Raw genomic sequence first — 20,099 nt, 5'->3', positions numbered from 1 at the left:
ATTTCATTGGAATGTCACTTAGATCTATCACCAATCAACTCTGGTTTCCTCTCATTTAATTAGTCATGTCATCCTAAACTATTTATATCTTAGAAATACTTGGTTTATTTTTCCTACTTAGAAGGATTGCAACTAGAACAAATCGAAAACAAAAGGAAAAACCCAAAGTTGCTTCAAAATAAGTAAGCATGGGGTTATTCTTCTGAAAATCCATAGCTTCTTGCTAAATTATTAACACTTTAAAAAGAAGAAGCCTAAATCATCAGAGATTTAATGCAGATTTTTTGTGCTGAACCTTTTTCCTTTTTAAAAGCTTACAGTGAAAGCACTGTTTTGTTCACAATGCATTAGTTCTTACTGCTTGTAGAAATTATTTTGGAAGGTATCATATTTTAAATACAAGTTTCCAGTAATTTTTCCACATTACTTCTTTGCTTGTAGGTCTGTGCTTGCAGCCAGTAATATACAACAATGGTTTCATTTCTTTCAAAGTTGATACGTTTTACATTCTCAGTATGTTATTTAGTTTCTCTAAAATAGTCTGGAGAAGTTCTGCAATACATGAAGCTGGGGCTTCCCAACACTAAACCAAAGTGAGTCATTGAGTTGCTTCCCACATGTTCCTAACACCTTCACTATTCCTGTATTTTAAATGTGTGGGGAACATTCTTTGGTAACATTATGTGTTTTCAGCTAAACTGTGACAATTCTCAGCAGCTGAGGCTGTCTTGCTTAGTTGTCACATATTGCTATAATTCACCTTCTCTGTAATAATATTTGCATTACAGCTATTAAAATTCATTAAAAATAAGCCATGTGCAGAATTTTTTGCTTTACCAAATGGAGTAACAAAGAGAAGCTGTGATATTATACCTTACAGTTAACATCCAGGCCATCTCGGCCCAACGAAAGTAAAAAAGTTTTGCCGTTAACTTTAAATGACACCAAATTTTCACCAGATTTTGCAACTGGATTGGTCTAGATACACAAAAGATGGATCTTTTCCACCTTCACAATGGCATGAAAGGATATGAAATTTTCTCAGAAATTGAGAATCATATCCACACAATATATTCATAGCCACTGTTTCTAGGAAGGTTGAGAGCTACCTCTGTGGTATGCTTCCATTTGGCCCAGTTCTGAGGATGACCCTCAGTGGTGGTTCAGCTGTGTCATATTTCAGCCTTCCCAGATCTCTGGGACCCCAAAACACCTTCTCAATAAAGGATGAGACGGAAACTTCATGAAAACTCTCTGAGACTTCTTGCTACCACAAATGTGCAGGAGGGGTATAGCTTAGGTGCATCCTTTTACCTCATGACAATTTACTGGTGACAACAGCTCTGTGCTCTGTAACAGACCTGCAGAGAATGAACTCTTTCGTTGCTCCAGTCTGGATCATGATTCAGGAGGGTGGGTGGCAAGGCAGCATACAGTACTAATAGTGGGTGGATAGCATCCAGGTCTACAGGGTCTTCCTTTCAAAGGCACACGGCACAACCCTCCAGCTTTCTATCAAAGCAAAATCAACCACTGCTTTGAGAACAGCCAGCTGGACACGAGGAGGACACAAATAATGGCCTTGTAGCAAAAAGGGGGAAGTACTGTGGAAATACATCTAATTCACACAAGTGCTCAACAACTTTTTTGTTCTTTCAAGCATTTCAGTGCTATTAGGTATCCACATAATGCCTACTTATGCCTAAGCCTGGACTTCCCTTTCAGAAGTAGGCCTGACCACAGTGATCTGTAAATTCAGGAATTCAGGACTACATTACCATAACACTTAGCTAGGAATAAACACATATATGCTACTGTAGCCTCTAACTGTTTCACTGCATGGCAGGCTTTCTACTTAGCAACAAAAGCCAGCACCAGTATCTCACTTCACTGCTTTGCAGTCTGTAGTGGCTTCTCATTCCATGCAGGATATAGGGAATGTCTAATGCTAATCAGGGCTCAAGACTGTAGTAGGCTCTTCCGGTACAAGTTGGGAAGTACAGGCACTAGTGAAATCACTTTTGGTAAACTGCGTAATTATCTACGCACAGGAAGGAGGAACTTAAACTGGAATGTTTGCATAAAAAAGCTGGAAGGATCATTATTGAATGAAAGGCCTTTTAAGAGATTTAAATAGAACAGCTTGTTTAGTCTAGCAAAATGGAGACTGAGGGAGAAAATGAATGCTGTCAACGAATACACTGGTGAAGAGGGGTGAACACTAGGTGGAAAAGCTATTTAGGATAAAAGACAGCACTGGCACAAGGGTACAAACTGACTCTTAATGACTTTAGACTGGAAAAACAGGGAGAAGGTTGCTGCAAGAGTGAATTGCTGGAGTCGTGACAACAGCAGTGGAAACAAAGGTTTAAGATGGAGTTTGACCTAGCTATGAAAGGGTCTGTATCATGGAACTAGCTAGGATGTGGGAGATTGGTCTTGATAACTGCGGTACTTAATGCAGTTTTATCTTTTTAAGACCCAGTCTACAAACAAACATGTACTGAAATAACTTCAGCCATTGCATCTCCAGCTGTGAGCAGGACCTTCACACAGCAGCTGCATTCCACAAGAACAATGAAATGAGTCCAGGCTCCCTCATGAGCAAGAGAGACAGGGACTTGGCTTTTCGACATTTGGAATATGTTACTTGTAGAACTAAGGATGAGTTTCAGATCTCACTGTATTCATAACTAAATATAAAACTAATTTGCTTGATTTCCTACAGTAAGCTTTATAGGCACATGGACACGTTCTGATTTTAATGGTATTTTCATTATTTCTACAAGTGGGGGAGACAGCGAGTGGGGAAAATTGTGGCTGTAATTTTCATAGATTTTATAAAATAATTATTTTTAGAATTTTTTTGAGAAACATAGGCAGGTGCCTAACTTTAATGAAGGATTCTTCACCATTTCCTTAGAGCAGTTTCTTCTAGGTTATGTATTCTTAGACATCTTACGAATTTAGAAAAATCATTTCAGAGCTACTTTAAGTTTTGCAGTACTGTATTAATAAATAACTTGGCAAAAAGACTTTGACTTTACATATGAACAGGCTTATGACTGTTCCTACAATTCTTCTGTTGTACTACATCTGGAGACTATACACTGCTTCTTAGACTTTTGTCATGGCCTTGTAATCTCATGCTATCCATGAAAGTCCTTCTGTGCCTCTAATCAAAACTGATAAAAAGGGTCCCTAAAGACAATCTGTTTTTTTCCTGTCCTGTTGCTGAAGAAAGACCCACAGGTGTCTGCTGGGCTGCCATGTTTCCATGCAACTTGGTGAGGCCTTTCTTGGGTGTGTGGCTTGTCTTAACATGACTGCCTCCTCTTCACAGGTCTTAAACAGACATTTAGAAGCAAAGCATTAGAGCCACATGTCTTTATGATCATGTTTAGATTTGCTGGTTTTAAACACCTCATTATATTTTGTCTGATCAGAAGAAACTGTTCATTTAGTATAGTAAGTACTTGGAGGCAGACTATAAAAATAACAGTTATTCTCTTTCAGCATATTCAGCTAGTGGGTAATCTTACCAAAATATCTAAGCTATTTATTTATAAAACATAATAAAAAAAATTATCTCTGGTGTAAAGCAGTTACTGTAGGGAGAGTTTGGGCCAGTTGGATCTAGCAGTGCAAATAAGAGAAAGGAAAAACAATCCTATAAATGGGTAAGATGAAGAGGATTTGTGAGATCATCTTGAAATTCCCCCAAGATAAACATCAGGAATAAGTTACCATAGAAAACAAGTGCTGATTATCTATGAGTTCAAGAGATACCTGATTCTTTCTGAGGAGCACTGAATCATGTTATTCCAGAGTAGGATCCTGTTGTGGTTACATTTCAGATCCATGATCTAAACTGGGCTGAATGGGAAACTTCCAAGGCCACCTATGTATTACTGGAAATATAAGTGGGGATTCTGTGAAGGATTTCCCAACACAGTATTCATTTCTGCATACATTTCTTGTGCTTTAGACTGGTCAAGGGGTGGTGGCCAGAAGAAAGACACATTTAGTACTTTACTGTGGCCTTGTTGCAAGGAACTAGGGGGGAAGAGGAAGGGGGCAAACCTGGAACCACTGGAGCATTATAAACTCATATAGCTTCCTACAGACAGCTCTGTTTTCTGTTTGCTTTCTGACAACCATTCAGATCTATAGACAATACATTTTAAAGTGATAATTCTTCATTCTACAGGAGCTAAATCTTGCTTCACTGTAAAAATGACCTGAAGGATATTCCACAATAAAATTCACAGGGCACTACGGACTTTTCTTATCCTCAGGTCAGATCTATAGCTTTCAGCTTTTTAAACAGTTTCACAGCAGAGAAAACCTAATTTCCTCAAGCCTAATTGGTACTGTGAGAATCCCTCACAGGTATAATTTGTTACAGCTTTATTGGTAGATTTGAGATATCTCCTTGTTTCTTCTCTTCCTTTTCTTTATCAAGTCCAGATATCGCTGAGTTTTATAGAACATATGTGAAATCCTATTTAAAGCAACATCTTACACTGTAGAAAGATGGAAAACCACCAAAACGGTCATATTTTGCATTTCAAGTTATTATCTTGCAGCTGAAGTTATGAACTCTTGGTTTATTAAGTTAGAAAATATAGGGATATTTCCCAGTAGCACAGCTTTCTGAAAAAAGCTTCATACCTTTTTGAACTCTCCTACCTCATACACACATTTGTAACAAGAAAATCACTCTAGCTGGACAGGAAAACATACTCAAAAGAAATGTAAATTTAAGCAGGAAATGTGATTGAATGGATTATTGTAGGAATTTTAGAAGGAAAATGTCAAAGTTCAGTATTTCAGATTGTGTGTCTTCCCTACTTTGACTCCATCGTGTGCAGACTTTTTGCATACATAAATGAAAAGACCTGGCTGATCTGAAAAGCTGGCATGTGTCAACTAGTAATTTTAATACAAATTTAATTTTGGTAGAAAGTATAATGGATATGAACAAGCAGGTATAGAATGCAAATAACACCCTTAAACGAAGACTAGTGGAATTTTGCCCTGTCAATAGATTTTCCCCTAAAAGGAAACAGTTCACAGAATCCAAAAAATAGCCATGTGCAAGCCCAGTTGTACATATCTCTGCCTGACAGTGATGAACATTTTATGAGATAGTTTAAATTACATCTTTAAGACATTTCCTAAAAAGGAAGAGGTAGAATTGTCCACAGCAGATTAAAAGATATGTTAAGAAACAACGAACAAACAATCCCAAATTGGACTCCATAGTATTTAAATTTATTTGCACTTAGCACACATCTGAATATCAAAACTCAAAGTCAAATTCAGCCTGACTTTGCCTGACTTCCTAGATTTCAGTGTGGGATACAACACAGTACACAATTAGCCTGGCTTTCTAAAGTAATGCAGTTTGGAAATCTCATTAAAGGTTGGTATATGTGTGAGATCCTGAAGTACTTTTGGAAACCTTGGTCTGTTTCAGTTAGAGTTGATGGACAGGTAAATGGCTCAGTTCTGTTTGCTACAAATTTGATGAAAATAAGCAGCTAGGCAGCAGAGAAAGACCCTTTTAGTATGCTTATACTCCTCCAATGCAGAAAAGGCTGTATCATGACAGGATGCTTTTTTAGACATGAGAGAATCCACACAACAGGATTTCCCCCTGCTCCCAGAGATATAAAAGCTCATAGAAACCATGATGCATTAGCAATGCTGGTTTATTTGTATAAGTGTTCATGCTGTAGTGACAGCATATATGCATATATATACACATAATGTTATAATCTGAGTTTTATTCTATATCAGAAAAAGCTGCATTACCCAGTGAATCAGTCACTAACTTATGTTCTTCTCTCAGATTTGCCCACTGGCGTGATGGATCTTCCAACATGCCAAGGGCTAAATGGTTGTGATTTAATGTAGTAAGGAAGCTTTCAGAATGCGCCTTGCACATACAAGTTAAGCATGAAGAGAGGGAGGCAGTAGGACTTATTTTATCCATATTCAGTTTTCAGAACTGCAAGAGGAAGCCCACAAATGGAAAAGTGTGTAACTTCTATTTTTCTTGCTGTCATGTTATATAATACACAGAAAGCAAGGCACAGTGGGCACACTTTCATCTGAGTGATGCTTTGTAAGGTGCATGGTGAAAAGGCAAAGCCCACAATTCCAGCAGGGGAAAACTAGGACTGTGGATAAACTGGTGCGTTCTTGGGCTTCTGGCTGTGGGTTATGGCCTGGCAACATCCTGTCTAAGATTAGAGCAAGACCCAAGCAGACATACATTTTTCATTCCGATGCTCAGTTTTCAGTAGAAGGAACTTTAACGTATGGGGCAGAGGAGAGCTAGGCATGCTTTAGCTATATCTTGATGCTGTTCCGCTGAAGGATCTTAGCCTCAGTGTGCACTGTGTCTCCACTGCTCAATCCCAACACAGCCTGAATGAACTAATTTCTACGGTAAGTGGAAAAGCCTAGAGGCTTTTTTAATTGGTGTGAAGGCACTGAGACTTAGTGTGCCATGGCTCAGCTTCCTGTGGATTGTGGGACAGCTACATGTTGGGCTGTCAGAGCCATTTTTTTGTTCCATGGAGTGCAAAGTAATCTTCTTGCTGTATGACTCTCTCCCCCCTTATGAAACAATCTGGTGAAAGGATGCCACCCCATGCGCGGACTACTTACAGTTTTCTTACTTTCATTCAATAACAGTAGGAAAGGAAAATATCCCTTGATTACTCCCCCATCAGGGAGCAATCCACAGTATTAACAGGCTAATTTTTTTTACATCATGCAGTGGTAATTAAGGATGTCCATTTCTCTCGCTTGCTTGCTTGCTTTAGGAATAGTGTCAGATATTCTGTGGCTACAGGATGGTTTATGGTTACAAATACCACTAGGGTAGAGTGTATTGTGCCTCATTTAGAACGACTTAACCAGAGAGTTATTTCGTGGTGGTCTGGTCGCACCTGTTCACACTTAACTGATTCTGCACAAATTTGACCTCTGTCTGACATTTCTGCTAACATGTCATAGCACAGTGAACATCCTTCTGTTGCTGGGCACGTGCTGTATTATTTCTTGAACTGTGGTGACAGCCAGGTTACTCTAACTGCTCTCCAGACACAGTATGAGACAGTCCTTGCTCCCCAGCACAGTTCCAAAAAGACAAACAATAATAGTCAAACTAATAAATTAAATGCCTTAATTGTAATCCCTGAATATTAGATTTCCTGAAGCCATCACTATCCCATCTTGCCCTCTTTTCCAAATCATGTAATCATGGAATCACAGAATCATTTAGGTTGGAAAAGACCTTTAAGATCATCAGCTCCAACCACAAACCTAACACTGCCAAGTCCACCACTAAACCATGTCCCTAAGCACCATGTCTACATGTCTTTTAAATACCTCCAGGGAAGGTGACTCAACCACTTCCCTTAGGCACTGTTCCAGTGCTTTATGATTGATTATAGTTCAAACTGAGAGCAAAGCCTAGGGTTTTTCTTCAGATTATATGGTTTTTAATGGGAGTTTATAGAATATATAATTTTAAGCATCTGTCATTGAAACCTTACACAGTCTGTTGAATATACATTTTTACAAAACCATGTTGTGTATAATCTAGTGAAGCCCTGCAGTTCCATATAACTGTATTCCGTAGATAACCCACCTGATGCTCTTAGGCTAAGCACTGCCCTCCAAATGATTTACCTAAATATTTTTTCATCTAATTTGACAGAACAGGCAAAAGTTGATAGAAGCACAATGTTGTCTGTCTTATTCTAGAGATGTTGGTCTCAGCTGTGGAGAGATTAAATGATTTGCCCAAGTTCATGGCCACAGTTCAAGTCTGTGCTACAGCCAAGAGAGCCTAGATGTTCAGGTTAATGCTGTAGTCAGACATATCTTTCCCTTTCTCTTTGTTCTTCATATTAGCTTGGTTGTCTGCCCTGCAATGCTAGGGAAAACTCCCTTCACTCTACCAGTATAACCACAGCTATCAGTGTAGGAAAGTATATTACTTCTGGTGTGAGAAATGGTATTCCTCAGTGTGGTTGGGATTTCCTCAACACTGCCACAGGATATAGGGCTCACTATAGAATCCTGGTTAACATTTAGTACATTTGTGGCTTACATTCAAAAGTGATTTCATAAACCAAATGCAGTGAAAACTCTTGCAACCCTGTGGATGCAGAAGGTCAACATTTACAGTCAGCTTGTTAAGTTGCTGTCTCCATCTGCATTTTTCTAGTGAGAGCAGTTTGGATAAAATAACAAGTGATGTAAAGCTTTTCTGAACTTAGAAAATACTTGATTAAACATAAATCCGTGAACCATGAACTACAGTTATGCACATCTGCCAGGAGAGGAAATAGAAATATTATGATTAAGTCTATTCTCGCAATTTTTCCAACCCACTAGATAAAATTTACCAGAAATTAAGGGGGGGAGGGGGGGGCAACAGAATACATCCCTAGAAATTTTTCTGTATTGCAGCAGAGTGCTTTGTCAAAAAGGAATAGGTGGAAACCCTGAGAGACAGGGCTAACACCCTGCAGTATCATTCAGAAACAGAAAGTAATGGCTGAAACTCTGTTTCCTGTAAAAAGAATAAATATTAGAAAACAAATGAGCCATCCAGTTATTACATTATAAAACAGAGGGCAATGACAGCTGTTTCGGACTCCAAGCATTTAAAATCTTTTGATTCTGATAATGCCTTTAGGCAGGTACCTAAGGAGCCTGGAGTAAATATTTTCAATTAAGTTGTTTTTTTCTTCCAGTGGCAGTGAGCATGGGTTTCTTAAATATTATTCTTGGTGTACATTTTTCTTTTTAAGAATGCACCATATCTGTTGGCAGCTAATGAGTAACCTAGGGCTTAGCCTATGCTATAACATACAATGCATTCTTAGTCCACATGTATCACAACCAGTTGGGGATTTGAAAACTGGGGGCAGCCTCTGTTGTAGTGCAATGGACATGAGATGGTGGAATTCTGGATCTTGGGAGGAGGGAGCCAGGCAAAAGCAAGATCACAACCCCAGACTTCAGGAGAGTAGACTCTAACCTATCAGGGATCTGCTTGGAAGAATCTCATGATATAGAGCTTTGGAGAAAAGAGAGATCCAGGAAAGATGGTTTATTTTCAAGGATCACCTCCCCCAAACTCAAGAAAGACTCATCCCAATGAGAAGGAAATCAAGTAAATGTGGCAGGAGACCTGCATGAACAAACAAGAAGCTCCTGACTAAAGTCAGGTATAAATAGGAAGTATGCAAGAGGTGGAAACTCCATCCAGTGACCCAAGAGGAATATAGAAACACTGTTAAAGCATACAGAGGCAAGATTAGGAAAGCCAAATCCCGCTGAGCTGAATATGAGGTGATGGTGAGAGATGGTGAAGGGCAACAAGACAGGCTTGTGCAAGTACATCAGCAGCAATAAGGAGCACAGTAGGGAAAATATGTGCTCACTGCTGAAAGGGGCAGGGAACCTGGTAACAAAGGTTGTGGAAAGGGCTAAGGTATTTGATGCCTCCTTCACCACAGTCCTGGTGAGACTGGTCTTCAAGCATCGCAGGTTCCCAAGACCAGTGGGAGAGTCTAGAGCAAGGAAGACTTAGCCTGGGTGGAGGAGGATCATGTTAGGAAATATTTAAACAAAATGGACATTTTGTTTGGATAGAAGTCCATTGGGTCTGATGGCATGCAACCACAAGTGCAAATGTTATTGCAAGGGCATTCTTGATAATCTTTGGAAGATCATGGTGATCAGGAGAGTTTCCTGTGGGCTAGAAGAAAGTAAAAGTTACTTCTATCTTTCAGAAGGGGAAGGAGGATCTTGTCAGCCCCACCACAATCCCTGGGAAGGTGACTGAGCAAATAATCTTTTAAAACATTTTGAAACAAAAGAAGGATAAGAAGGTGATTAGGAGTAGTCAGTTTGCATATACAAAGGGGAAATTATGCCTCATCAACCCAACAGCCTTCTATGCCCAGTATTGCTCCCTGAGCACTCACTCTCTGGTAACAGGATATTGGCTAGATGGAGTTTGGTGTGATCCAGTACAGCTCATCTTATGTTCTTGTGATCAGTGTCACTTCAGACCTAGAAAATTACCTGTTCCCACAAGATGAGGGTGGAAGCCAAACTAAATACTCCCTGGTGAAGCTGTGTTTATAGACACTATGAAAGGTCAGTGGAGATGTCTGCTATCCTGGGAAATACTTCTCACAAAGTTACTCTACTATTGGGGCTGTAGTTCAGATTTATAACCACCAAGTCATTTTCTGAAATTTGACACATAGTTATTTATCATTTGTTGGGCCAGGTGGAGAGATTGAGCCTGGTTGAACCTAACTTTACTGTACTTTGATGACTGTGTCTCATTCGCTTTTAAAATTCTGCCATGGGATTCAGGCAACATAAGCCTGGGAGGGGGAGGATGTGGGGACAATGTCCTGGCAGCATAAAGTTGTTGGATGTGGGGAACTTCCGTGCGCCAGGTGGAAACCTGGTGTTGGCCAAACTGTGACAAGCACAACTACCCAGTATATGGCAAAAGGTGCAGTCCACAGAGCCAGAGAGCCAGACTTCCCTTTGGCAAAGCACCTGGGAGCTGTAAGCATACCCAGAGGAAGAAAACCAAACCCTTCACAGTTGACAAACCAGTTTGTAAGGCAGGACTCCTAATCTGTAGCAGTGCTGTTCATGTGAGGTTCTTGGTCTTGTGCCTTCCAACTAGACTTGTTCCTGGACTTTCCTTTTGCTTCTCCTCCACTCTTGCTTCCCAGTGACCTATTGTCTGTCTGATCACCCATTGCTTTGATCTTGGTCCCCTGCCTTGGAAGACTGGATTTGTCTTGAACAAAGGCTCCTCCCTGATGCTCACTCATCTGTCCCTTGTATTCAAAGCCTGGATCTGCTTCCCGACCAAGTACACAATTGATGGTAGAGCTAATACACTCACACACTGAGGACAGCTATTATTCCCTATGGCTTTCCTGAGGGTGAATCTTGAAGGGCTAGCCATGGTCCTTCTTAAGTGTATGTCCTCAGGATATGTGTTTGGCACAATAGATGGATTTATTCTTTTCCTTTCCAGTGATGGGCCAATTCCTGGATGTCTCCTCCCAGAAGTCCCAGCTGGTCTGACTCCAGTTGAGACTGCAGCAGATAGCTCCTAGGGACCAAATTATGGTGAGTAGTTTCCACTATGGCTAGTTCTGGCTTTGGGTTGGGTCTGGGTCTGACTTGCTTTCATTAGGCGCAACTGAGCTGACAGTATATATGGAGTCTGGCAAGAAGCAGGGAAAGGCCAGGGTCCACTGATCTTTCGTAAGTGCATGAGACAGTATCTTATAGTGTGATGTGACCATCTCTATGGAATATCTGGGGACTATGACCTCAAAGCACTTATAGCTGAAAGGAGTCAAGAAAGGATTGGCAAAAAATCCACTTGGCTAACTGTAGACATATGGTATCTAACTTGGTGTGAATCTTACCAAAATATATAGCTACCTCTGCAATACATGGGAGCAACTTCCTTCTTGAGAAGTAGTTTTATTGATCAGCACCTTGTCTTCTAAAACTGCAGCATTTTTTTAATAAGACAGTTAGGTGCCCTGGAACGGCATTAGCAATTTGCTAAATGAGCAATGGCTTTGACTTTTCCTTGTGGGATGGTTCCATCCTATGTAGCAAACAGGGAACAGCCCAAGGCTCCTTCATTTGTACTGAACCAAAATCTCATAGTTTGTTAGATGGCTTCTGTGACTATTTATGACTTACTGAAGATACAATTAGGGTTCATCTCTCAGGTCAAAAGTATTACCCACAAAAATCTGCCAGAGGTGTCAGGGTTCTTAGGTGGGATCCCACCCCTGTCCATGGGCTCAAGAGCCCCATTTCAGCTCAGCACAGAGCCTTCAGTCCCTGCCCTAATGACACCATACGAGTGCTGGTCTCAACCTCTGCCATGGTTCACATGCACCCAAACAGGAGGTTCTAACAGAAGAAAGGTTCCTAAATATATGAATATCTCAAGAAGCAAATGAAACATAGCACAAGCTAAAAGTCACCCAACCAAAAAGCTAAAGTCCTAGTTTCTTTGAGCACAACCTAAGAAAGATTTGTTTTAGACAATGAGGAAAAGAAATAACTTGAAGAATGTGTAGGGTCATACTGCAATGTACCTGTGAAAAGAAATGTTCTCTCTGGTGTAAATATTCTGGGAAACATATTTCTTTCTGGCAATACTCTGGTATAAATCAGAATCTGTGATTTTATTGGAATGATGTTAATTTATACCAGGAGAAAATCAGTTCTCTTATAATTGTTATAGGGAGAAAATAGCTTGCAATATTCAAAAGCAAACAGAATGTATTAGGTGCTTCCTTGATTTTCTCATACTTAGAAAATGCTAACTAGAAAGCAGCAGTTAGTGATGGATCCAGCCTTTCATTTGGAAACCCCTTAAAAAAACACATAAAATGAAAGTGTTTATAGGAAACAGATGTACTAATGTACTTTGTGTTCATACAAAAAGTAAATGGATGCAAACATTTGCAGTTAGGTCACTGCTAATTTAATTCATTTGTTTACAAGCATTAATTTCTTTCCTTGGAATAAAGTCTTGTGTGTCTCTTTCTTAGTTTTTTGCATCATCTGAATTTTGTTTGGTCTCACTGTGCTAGGTCCAACACCTTTCCTGCTAGGCATGTATCTGGGTTATTAATATTTGACATATCAAACAGCTGCTTCCAATTCTGGTCTGACATTGTCAAAAAGGCAGCCACCCAAACTGTCCCTTCTCTCACTAATTCTAGCAGGAATGAAAAAAAAAAAATTGATCTGATATTCCTTCTATGTTTCTCTGAAACTTGGTCTCAGCCTATTCTTGTTGCTTGTTGAGAATTTCCTACACAAATTGAAGAATGCCCTTCGGCTCTAACCCTGATGGCTAGCTTCCTTGCTAACACCAGTAAATGCAAAAAGGAAAAAGGACTGTGAAGTAAAATCATCCTTAAAGAAGGTATTGCTTCTGACTCTCTTCAGATTTAATTTTTTTATTATTATTTTCTGCCCTTTTCTGTCACGTTTACTTACTTTGTGGTGATATGGGTAAACCAGTGAAATTAAATGCATACCTTCAGTACATTAAAGTTTCAAGAGTGTGAATTCCAGTAAATGTCACTGATGAGCAGTTTTTATTAACATAATAAAGCCTTGTCAATGTGGAGAGGAAAATAAGGTTACCGTGTAAGTCATTAATTACTTTATGTACCTATACAAGGGACTTTCAAGACAAACTGTGTTTGTGCCAAACCCAGCTCTGTTTTCCGTCATTCAGTGGTGATCTAGCTGGGAGGTTTGTTTTGCTTTTCTGTTTCCTCTAAGGCTTTGGATTTGGTCCTTATTAGAAAAAGACAGAGATCAAAATGGGGTTGTGCAGTTTCCAGCATTTGACCTGCTTTTTACCTCCCACTTCAGTTAGGCTGGCAGGGGTACTGGGACAGGGGTTCAAGGGTTCTTGAATTGGACGATTGTTAGACTTTCTGGTATATTTTTGTATTGTGCATAGCCCAGCTTGCAGGACTGTACAGATGAGGAATTTAGCAAATACTCATGCAGAAACTAGACATATGCTTTCTAACTTTGGCACATTTAGATTACATCTTTAGGTCTTCACTATACTTCAGGTAGTAGAAGATATGAGGAAGAGTTTTCTGGCATACTGGAAGACTTGTGAAGCATCTGTGGAACTTTCTGGGCAGTTGTACAGTTAGCATACTTTTCCCCATGGCCAGAGAAAAACGATGTGATATCCAAGGCAACTCCTTCCAGTCCTCTGTTCCAGCCAGAAAGCCAACTTGCAGCAGTATCTTGGTTTTCAGGAAACTGCTGTGTAAATATATGCTCCTTGGAAATTCTAATTTGTTAAGGATTTTATGAAGGTTTCAGGAAAGCAGAATTTCTCACAAACCAGAAATTCAAGGTTTTGATCTGACAAGCTGTATTGTGACAGCTGAGATGCCAGATCAGCTTACACAAAGCAGTATTTTACAGAAGACCGTGTCAGAACAGAAGCTGAGCACATTTCAACTTTGCATCTCCTAGGTCTTCACATGTAAGACTGAGCAGATCTGAACATTTGAAGGATCCAGCTTTGAAAGAAGTAACAAGAAGACTTTAAAGAAATATGAAAAATACTTTCCCAGTGTAAAAGTCCTGTTCCTGACTTGAGAAAAGTTTCTCTTCCACATAACAGTAGTTGTTTTTGCCTGGAGCAATGGTTATTATTTTAGTTCAGACCACCCACCCTCATCACAAGACCTAAGGATTTACAAATTTAGAAAAGCAATCACATAAGGAAGGATAATACAGACTAAAAAATCCTGCAGTAGTGAGACATTTTTCAGCAGACTAAGCCAGGAAATCAAGTACAAAACACAACAAAGCAAAAATAACATGACTGCAATAGCTGCTCTAAGAGTCTGTTTCTGCTTTCTAGAGAATGCTTACTTGAAGAGTCCTGCAAGATAATGACTTTTCATTCAGCAAATACTTTTAATGTTCTAATTGTGGTATTTGAAGGGTCTACACAGAAAATGTCTACTTCCCCATCTCACCCAAACTTTCCAGTGAAAGTTTTGGCCTAAATTCTCATCAGGTTCTAAATCCCCAGATCCCATAAGAAACATATGGCTAAGCCAAGCCTTGAAAACCTGCTTTCTAAAAGACAAAAAGCACTATAGCCACAGAACCACCATTCTTCTTGGATAATGAATGCACTGGAAATTTGACCTAGGCTTATACACAGAGAATATGAAATCCAAGGCAATTAAGCATTATCTTAAAAATTACCACAGTTCTTGGCCATTCTACATCTCAGTTCCTCATTTACAGGAATAATATGGGAGACTCTAGCTGCTTCTCTCATTAATGCACAATAATATAAGCTTAAGCAGAAACAGGAGTGATGGCTGTCTTTCTAAAACACATTGACAGAATGGAATTAGTTGGCATTGACTCCCTAAAAATTTTAAGGATAAATATATATTAAATCATCCATGACTTACATGTTTTGATAGGAAGAAAAATGAGGCTATCTAATGAAGAACAGTCTACAAACTGTGTCAGGATTTTACCTAAAGACTTCAGTGAAAGCTGCTGGAACTTTGCCATTAATTTCACTAGCACCAAAGTATTACCCTCTCGTCCCCAGTTACTTAAAATCAGCATTTATCCCAGAGGGTCCTACCTTCTTGGAGTTTGCTCTTAAAACCTCAGGAAGTAAACCTAATTGGAGAAGTCAACTGAATTAAGATAGTAGAATTTATCTGCCCCTTGGTCCCATATTTCTGCAATTCTACTGCAGTCTGTTTCATTACAGCATAAAACAAACCTCTGTGTTTTGGTGAAGCTATGTACTGAATCACAAAGACATAGCAATTTAAAGTTTGGGGTTTTTTTATTGTATTGCACAAGATATCTATGCAATCCATGTAGGTACTGTATTAAAGGATTGACATTTCCCAAAACATTGCCTGTTGCAGCACACATCACAAGCATTGTGAATAACCAGTGCCTTCTTCAAAAATTAAAATAATCAGTTGCAAGTTTAAGCATGTTGTGGCAATAAATGAAGAAAAAAACCAGCAAGGCGTATCAATACATAATTCTTTTCAAACACACAAATATACAATTTTCAGAAGAGCACCAATAATGCCAAGCAACTATTTTGATGAGATACTGTATGTGTAGGCTCTGCAATAAAAAGCCAATATGCACACAGAAAATATATTTCAACTTTAAAATAATTTAACTATAATATCTTGCATGTGTCACCTGTTTACAACATATCATTTCACATACAATGTCAGGCCCAAGTCTCAACTTGTGTAAATTTGTGCATACTCATTCAAAGCAGCTGAGCCTCTGGACCAGGTGTTCAAGCTGAAAAAGGCTTCAAACTGTTCACATATGAATACAGAGTGGTAGGCTAAGACCAAGAAAGTAGTTACGGTGAAGGTATAACAGAAATGGTACTATGGAAAATGAAGAAAAACACTATCAAACCCTCAAACACAAGGTTCTAGAAAGAGGCCTACATGTAAAGTGATGTTGTAATAATTTATAAAAGTGAATAATTAATATCAGTCTCCTTTCTGACACTTAAGAGATTCTCATAAATTCAGAAGCCCATAGAAGTGAACTAACCAAATGTCACAATCAGTATCATCCTCTAACTCTGTTAAGTTTCTGATCATTAATACTGGTACTTAAGAACATTTTATATTTGCTGAAAACTGTTATTAAAATGCTGAAAACTGTTATTAAAATTTACCTTCCTGCTATGAGAATTTAGTGTAATAAAAATCATGAAAAACAATAGGTAAAAAAATAGTATTTTAAGAATATTTTTAGAAAACCCGTCAAAACAACTGCAAATACAGCTGATTTTTAAGTGTCTGCTTTTGAACTGTGTTTTTTAATTTGTTTTTGTTTAAGTGAATCACTTACAAAGAAGCAAGGGAGTACCAGTTCTAAGATTTATTCTTGTCCATTACATTGAGGACCTCATCCAAAAGTGAGGGTCCCAAGTCAAGTTGTAATGAGAGAAGAGAGCCTGCAAGATCTGAAAGGGATTCTTCTGACTTAGTCTTTGTCTTGGTTAGTTCACATGAAAGTTGACTGTCATCAAATAAATCAACTGTTTGCCAATCAGTGCATCGTTCAGAAAAGCTGGATGAGTGACTGTCTCTACCATTAGTAAAATGCGAAGAGGAACCATTTTGCTCCCATATGTCATCTTTATATGTTTCTCCATCCTCCATCTGTTTACTTTTCTCCTGCAATTTTTCTTCTATTACTGGCTCACAGCTAAGCCTAGGATTTCTTGATGACCTGATGGATTCTTGCTTTGAATTAAATGTCACTGGTGACAATAAGGGCAATGTAAGGGCTTGAGAACCCCCAATGGCAGGAAGGGAAATAGCATTTTTGAGCACTGGTGATGGAGTTTCTGTAAACATGGATTCAGAAGTGCTGTTTGCCCTTAAGAATTCATTGTGGCCACCAGACTGGCTAATTCTGGTTTCTCCTTCATTTCCAGGCAATAACTCATAGTTGCCCTGCAAAAAGGAGATGTCTCCAAAAACATCATGTTGTCCCTCTTTTCCAATGTGTATGGTGTGACGAAAATCTCCAAGTGGTGGACTGATCATATCGGGAGATAAGATATCCCTCAGTTTGAATTTCTTCCCTTTCTTATTGTTAGCAGCTTTCAAGTAGATGGGTGTTTTGGCTGGCATCTTGCTTGTAGTTTCTGAGAGAAGTTACTAAAAAAAACAAAACAAAAAAAAGGGAAGGGGAGGGAGAAGCCTCTTACAAAGTCAGTTATTCTCGGGAGTCCTTCAGTGTTATCAGCATTACATCATCATCTTGAACCACTCTTGCACCCAAGGTCTCTTTCTTCTGATGCAAAGAACTGTGGGGTATGTGAAAGTGAACGTCTCCCACTGCAGATCTTTTCAAGATAGAGCAAGTTTCAGGTCAGTTAGCAACCAAAATGCCCTGCTACTTCCAGAACTCCAGGAAACCTGCATGGGATACAAAATCAGGTTATCATTGATTTTTTTTTTTTTGTCATGGTTAATTCAATTTTGTTTTACAAACAAAAAAAATTATTAGCAATGGTACTGACAGTTCCAGCCTGCAGATTAGATTTATGATATTGTTTCCCTTCATTAGTCAGGATAAAAGAGTTTAGATTAACAAGGGCTAGCTAACCTTTCTCTGACTTCATAGCTTTTTTTGAAGTCAGAGTTCCTTAGATACAATGGCTGAGCACAATTCATTTGATAAGTATCACCATCTCAACCTTTCTTCTCCTTTTTCTGGCATTCAAAATGCTGGCCTTTGAAAGCACATGCAGAAACGCATTTACAACAAATCAACAACATTGAGCTTTTGGTAGACTGAGGAAGACTGACAGAGCTTTTTTGGAAACGTTTTTGGAAATGGAGTGGGCCATCTTGGATTAGAGAACTTCAGATACCCCCATTCAGTCCTGAAACTCTCAAATGTCATCCACAACATTTCTGATAATTTTGCCTATTTAATAGGATAGTTTAGGTACTTGGAAAAGTGCTAGCCCAGGTCTTTACAATTAGTTAGAAATAGCCAAATGCAGGCGTCTTTGAAAGAAACTGATTCTTGTGACTACAGTCTTTAGACTACAGGAATTCTTCATAACAATTAGTTATAGACTAGTTCATGAATTATGTAGGCCACGAGGCCACGATGACTTAAGAGTTGCTCTGTGCAACCAAACAAAACAGTGTTTGCAAACCAAGTTGTCCTATTAGAACGTGGTTTCTGAAAAGCCTGATAAAGCAGTCCACAAGGGCTAACAGGCTATTGGGTCAAAAAGTTATGGACACCACACACACACCACACACACACCCAAACCACTCTTCATTAATGCTTTAATGGTGTATTTCTTCCTTACAGTACCAGTTCCTGACTTATCAGCAATCCCAGGATAAATGCATTTTTCTCCTGGGTGTTTTTGTGCTTTCCCCTATTAAGTCCATAGAGCACCAGAGCATTACAGGTCACTCCTCCTCACCAGAATACTCAGACACAAGTCCCTCACACTCTGTCCATCACCATTCATATTCTGTAAAGGAGGTTGTAGTTTCTGCACGGAAAAACTGTTCCACACAATAAGTGAAGGGAAGCTGTCTGTAACAACAGCTACTTTTGCTGCCTTTTATCCATGCCCCAGCAGATATTTCCTTTCATCAAATTAAGCCCAGTAAAAATCACCAGTTCAAAAGCTTCGTACTGTACGGCTATACAGCCAGATTGTCAAGAAGTATTTAAGCATTTTCACAAATCCTTTAACCTTAGTAATTAGCTCCTACCGCTAACTACTTAACTGTGCATCACAAGGGGAGCTGGGAATCTAGCCAGGTTAGTATTTTGTTCTTTTGGTTCCCACCAGATATCTACCACACTTCAGATATCACTGAAAAGCCCTCCCCCCAAAAGTACAACAGATATAGACAGATGAAAGCTGTCATACAAAATAAACTTGCTGTTCAATGAGTTATGAGGACATTTTACACTTCTAAACTCAGTTTCGAAAATACAGTTGATTGCATCAACCAGTCAAAAGCACTTCAAATCTTCCTTCTAGACAACAAAATGGTATTTTATTAGGATCTACAGAATATTAGGAGATTCACATTATGTACCAAAACTCCACCATCTTAACTCAATGTCAGTACTGTAAGATACAAAAGTCATTCCTAAATAAGATCTGTACTTGTGCCACACGCAATGGCAACAGAACTGGTTAATCAACTGGGTTACCTTTCAGTTTTAAGCTGAAAAAATCATTGCATTGTTTCTCCCCTTATTATCAATCTACCCAAGTAACCCATTTAGTTAAACAAAATGTCCTCGACTCTAAAGAGAAGACTAATCTTGGCAAACAAAGCCAAATGGCAAAGTTGTTTTATGCTTATGTAGTGAACCCAGCTCTATCTCACTTCCCATGAATAACAAGTCAAATTCCTTCCAATTCTAATTCTTCATTCTTTCAGATCTTTTAATCTGGAATGAATGGCAATGTAGTGTCAGTGTGGTTCAGAGTCATGCCTGCTGGTCAGTAGTTTAGAATGAAAGACAAATCCTAGTTCATTCAAAGCTTTTGGGGCTTCCACCAGTTTCGATGTGTATCAGCACCCATTATCACTAAACTCCACAGGGTTTCAAAAAAACCTGAAGGACATAATGAAACATCTGAACATCAAGAAATACTAAAATCAAGCATAACATAACTTTAAATACAAATAATCCATTTTGACACACAAGACGACCACTGTGGTTTATTTAGCTCATAGCTCGGGGTGGGGAATATGCAAACACCCAAAACACAGCAACTTTTTGGGCATCCAAATCTCCTTTTGTTCTTGCACTATGAGAGCGCCCCAGTAAGGGGCAGTGTAAAACCACCCTACCTTAAAGGATGCTGCAAGAGACTCCAGTGTCAAAAAATAATCCCTCTGCATACAGTAGTCCCA

General features: G+C 39.1%; 1 protein-coding gene across 2 annotated transcripts in view; it reads right to left on the bottom strand.

The window, feature by feature from the left end:
* Positions 1-13,188: 13,188 nt before the first annotated feature.
* CDC42EP3 (CDC42 effector protein 3) overlaps positions 13,189-20,099 on the bottom strand; it is a 30,082-nt gene continuing 23,171 nt past the window's right edge. For both annotated transcript variants that reach the window (XM_040612301.1, XM_040612300.1), the window contains exon 2: positions 13,189-17,606. In XM_040612301.1, coding sequence (XP_040468235.1) covers positions 16,551-17,318 — 768 coding nt within the window. In that variant the 5' untranslated portion in view covers positions 17,319-17,606 and the 3' untranslated portion in view covers positions 13,189-16,550. The remainder of the gene's footprint in view (positions 17,607-20,099) is intronic.

The sequence above is a fragment of the Falco naumanni genome, chromosome 12 (genome assembly GCF_017639655.2).
Source record: "Falco naumanni isolate bFalNau1 chromosome 12, bFalNau1.pat, whole genome shotgun sequence".
Taxonomy (NCBI): domain Eukaryota; kingdom Metazoa; phylum Chordata; class Aves; order Falconiformes; family Falconidae; genus Falco; species Falco naumanni.
The sequence above is the reverse complement of the archived record's forward strand: the minus strand, read 5'-3'. Positions and strand labels throughout refer to the sequence as shown.